Below are 4653 nucleotides of genomic sequence, written 5' to 3'. Positions count from 1 at the left end.
AGAAAACATGAGCAAAATGTGTCCAATAAAAATGAACAATACAGTAAATGTGAAAACAGCCAAAAGTTCATATTGATGGTTGAAAATGTTTATAACAGTTCAAGATAAAGCCTTTAGAAAATTACTGTTATCTCTAACAGCAAAAATCAAGAAAGCACATATAAAGAGCAATGACAGTAAATTGTGTGTAAAAAACAAAGGTTATTGAAATTTCAAAATGTATTGTATAGAATAGTTTAAGTATAAGTCTTTACATGCAGCCTTCTGATGTGAAGTCAGAAAGTGAGTCCAAAAGTGTGAAAATGTGAAAAGTTCATGATGTGTATATAATACACTCAATGCTGAAAGTGAAAAAAGTAGGTGCAATTAAGAAAATTGTTCTAAAGAATTTTATTATGCCAAGCAATTAAGTAGGTCTCAAAACTTCGTATAAAAGAGAATTGACAAAAGCTGTAGAGCAAAATATATAGCTGTAATGCTAAAAGTCACCAAAAAACTTGCAGTAGTAAAAGTTGTAACAGTTTAAAGATCTAGTGTATATATTTCTTTACTGTCTATTGAATCTATCAGTATTTACTGTACTCAGCTGAAAATAATTATTTTATTTCTTCTCATTTATAGATAACATCTACTGAAATATGGCTAATAATGTACCCATTTATCTAAATGAGCTTAATGAGGATGCTTCTTTGATTAAACCTGTGATATTTTACACCCCTCTCTTTTCACCAATCACCACTGAAAATCCAAATAACTCAGTAAGCAATGATGATGGCAAAATTACATCTTGTAGTAAACTGTATTCTTCTGTCATACAAAGGCCAATGACAGAATCCAAATATGAGGCATATGACAATCGCCCAATTCGATCTCTTGGCAAAAACTTCTACAAGACTTTTGCAGACCCTTCTTTCAGCTGTTCCCCACCTCCATTATCAAGAAGTGAACCAACTGTCTACAAGAAGAAGAAGGTCAACCAGCAATTGATGAATCAAGCTCTAAATTATGATGAGGGCTGTCATGAAAAAGTGTTGCCACTGTTACATGAGAAGGTCAGAATGATAAATTTGATTTCATCGTAGTATCTTTAAAGTTAAGTTTTATATGATAACCAGGACTATATCTTTCTTTTCTTGTCTGTTTTATAGCAACTATGTTTAATAATTATTTTAATATGTAATTTCTTAGCAAAGTATGTCTTGATTTTTAGTTATAGGTGAAGAGAAATGTGCATTTTTCTTGAGTATAACTACATTCAATGGCTGTTCTCTTCTTTAACCTTATTCACATGTACATCACAGATGTTCTTATGTACACACACACACTGATTTATTCATGTACATAGTGCATATAGAAATGAACAAAGATTTTGAAACTAAACAAAGTCTAGAAATGAAAAGTAAAAAGAATACTCTTGAAAATACAGCAACTCATCCAGTACAATCATATATTGGAATTATAATTAGCAATACAATCTAATAATAGTGTTGAAATAAGTAGTGTAACTGAGATGAACTTTTATTTAAATCTTTCAGTATAGAAGAGAAACTGATCTCCATCTGTATATACATCACATCTATTAGAGGGAGGGTAAAAGAGGAAATAACCCATGTCACAACATTTATTTAGAAGAGGAGGAGAACAAATTATTGTTGAGGGAGAAATACAGTGAAAGATAGATCGTCCGGTGGTGTTGTCACCATAATAACTAACAAAAAGTGCAACATTGTCAACACAATGCAACAGACTTCAGAAGATATTATGTGTGTATACATATATATATATATATATATATATATATATATATATATATATATATAATACATATAGTTATCTTTTTGGTTGTTTGTGTGTGTTTCTGTATGCCTTTCAATATACTGACACATTTATTTAGAAGGAGAGGAGAAAAAAGTTGTTGTTTAGAGAGAGATAGTGTGTATGTGAAAGATAGTGTTGTCAACATAGTAACGAACATGTTTTGATTAAAAACACAGGAATTTTAAGTGCGAGTCTGTCAATACAACACAACACACATTTCAAAACATAACTATAAATATATAATACATAAAGTTATCATTTTGATTGTTCATGTGTGTATTTCTGTATTTCTTTATGTCTTTCAATATACAGACGATGCAATGCAGACTTTAAAAAGAGACTTTCACTATAATGATAGGTTGTTGTTATTCTTGTTGAGAGAGAAATACAGTGAGAGGGAGAGGGAGAGAGAATGAAAGATAGAATTAAAATTTGTTTCAAGAGAGAAAAAGCAGGTTGTTGAGCATATCAATGTGATCATTGTAGTAGGCTTCTGCTGAAGGGTCTCTTTCATCTTGACTAGGTCATTACCCAACAGCATAGTGATGGGTAACAACTAGTTTCATTTTATGCTCATTGGATAGACTGGACTTCCATGAGATCTCCCATTCTCTTACAATTTCATGGTGTGCTTCTAAAATTGAGGATTTGAATGTATAGGTAGCATACATACATACATCATCATCATCTCTTTACTTTGCTAGCATGGTTGGATGGTTTGACAGGATCTTGTGAGCTGCAGGGCTGCATTGTGCACCATATCAGCTTTGGCATGGTTTCTATGGCTGGATACCCTTCCTAACACCAGCCATTTTACAGTGTGTACTGGGTAGGGGTTTTTGTGCTACCAGTACTATTGAGATTTTGGAATGTGACATTTCAATAAAATTTTATTGCAAGATAGAAAAGAACAGGGTAAAACCCTCTTGAATAAGCAAGGGAAGTATTTGAGAGATGGTTTTATGTCATGGACAAGCAGTGGTATCTTGCTACAGAGAAGATACATGACTACTCTGCATTATGTAAGGGTGAGAGTATCTTGGAAACAGATAAGATGATAGTGATGAGATGTCTGAGCAAACCCTCAAAGTGCAAGTGATGATATGAGTAGTAGATCAGGAGGAAGAAGACAGTTATAAGAGCATGATAACAAATAGTTAGATATGGAAGTAGAGGTATATTGTAGTAAGTGATGAACAGGAGTGGGTGGGGGTGACTTGATGGGAAATATCAGTATAGGATGGGAGAGTTAAGTGAGAGAAGGTGGAGAATAGCTGCAAACACATAGGAAAGGATGATAATGACAAGAGATGGAAGGAGGAGGAAAGTAGTAACTGGCAGTGCAACATTAAGGGATGCATCAGTTGTCAAGCGATGTTGGGAGGACAAACACAGACACACATACACATATATATATATATATATACATATATACGACGGGCTTCTTTCAGTTTCCATCTACCAAATCCACTCACAAGGCTTTGGTTGGTCCAAGGCTATAGTAGAAGACACTTGCCCAAGGTGCCATGCAGTGGGACTGAACCCTGAACCATGTGGTTGGTAAGCAAGCTACTTACCACACAGCCACTCCTGCACCTATATGAAAATATCTTAGAAAATATGTCCTTTTACAGGTGGAAATTAACAATAAAATTTTAACTTATATTTCAGAATGATTATCTGGCATACCCCCATTGATTCATCATCATCATTTAATGTCCGCCTTCCATGTTAGCATGGATTGGAAAATTTGACTGAGAGCTGGCGAACAAGATGGCTACACCAGGCTCCAATCTGATTTGGCAGAGTTTCTACAGCTGGATGCCCTTCCTAACGCCAACCACTCCGAGAGTGTAGTGGGTGCTTTACGTGTCACCGGCACGAAGGCCAGTCAGGCGGTACTGGCAACGGCCACGCTCGAAATGGTGTATTTTACGTGCCACCTGCACAGGAGCCACTCCAGCGGCACTGACAACGACCTCGCTGGAATGTCTTTTCACATGCCACCGGCATAAGTGCCAGTAAGGCGACGCTGGTAATGATCACGCTCAAATGGTGCTATTTACGTGCCACAGGCACGGAAGCCAGTCAGCTGGTCTGGCAACAATCACGTTCAGACGGTGCTCTTAGCGCTCCACTGGTACAGGTGCCATCACGATTTCGCTTTCACTTGCCCCAACAGGTCTTCACAAGCCGAGTTTAGTGTCCAATGAAGGAGAGGTTGGCATGGGTGCCAGTCATCGAATTTGGTTCGATTTCAATTTCACTTGCCTCAACAGGTCTTCGCAAGCGGAGTTTAGTGTCCAATGAAGGAAAGGTACACATAAGTGGGCTGGGTATACCCCTGGCAAAGGCCTCAGATTATTGTCTCATTTAGTTTGCTGGGTCTTCTCACACACAGCATATTTCCAAAGGTCTCGGTCATAAGTCATTGCCTCAGTGAGGCTTAATGTTCGAAGGTCGTGCTTCATCATCTCATCCCAGGTTTTCCTGGGTCTACCTCTTCCACAGGTACCCTCAACCGCTAGGCTGTGGCACTTTTTCACACAGCTATCCTCATCCATTCTCGCCACATGACCATACTAGCACAATCGTCTCTCTTGCACACCACAACTGATGCTTCTTAGGATCAACTTTTCTCTCAAGGTACTTACACTCTGTCAAGTATGCACACTGACATTACACATCCATCGGAGCATACTGGCTTCATTCCTTGCAAGCTTACGCATGTCCTCAGCAGTCACGGCCCATGTTTCACTGCCATGTAGCATGGCTGTTCGTACACATGCGTCATACAGTCTGCCTTTTACTCTGAGTGAGAGTCCCTTTGTCACC

At 37.7% G+C, this 4653-nt stretch overlaps 1 protein-coding gene across 1 annotated transcript in view; it reads left to right on the top strand.

The window, feature by feature from the left end:
* The first annotated feature begins 616 nt into the window (after positions 1–616).
* LOC106881258 (uncharacterized) overlaps positions 617–4653 on the top strand; it is a 63632-nt gene continuing 59595 nt past the window's right edge. The window contains exon 1 of the mRNA XM_014931579.2: positions 617–1052. Coding sequence (XP_014787065.1) covers positions 639–1052 — 414 coding nt within the window. The 5' untranslated portion in view covers positions 617–638. The remainder of the gene's footprint in view (positions 1053–4653) is intronic.

This window comes from Octopus bimaculoides, chromosome 15, assembly GCF_001194135.2.
Source record: "Octopus bimaculoides isolate UCB-OBI-ISO-001 chromosome 15, ASM119413v2, whole genome shotgun sequence".
In the NCBI taxonomy this organism is placed as follows: Eukaryota; Metazoa; Mollusca; class Cephalopoda; order Octopoda; family Octopodidae; genus Octopus; species Octopus bimaculoides.
This window is presented reverse-complemented; position numbering and strand designations above follow the sequence as displayed.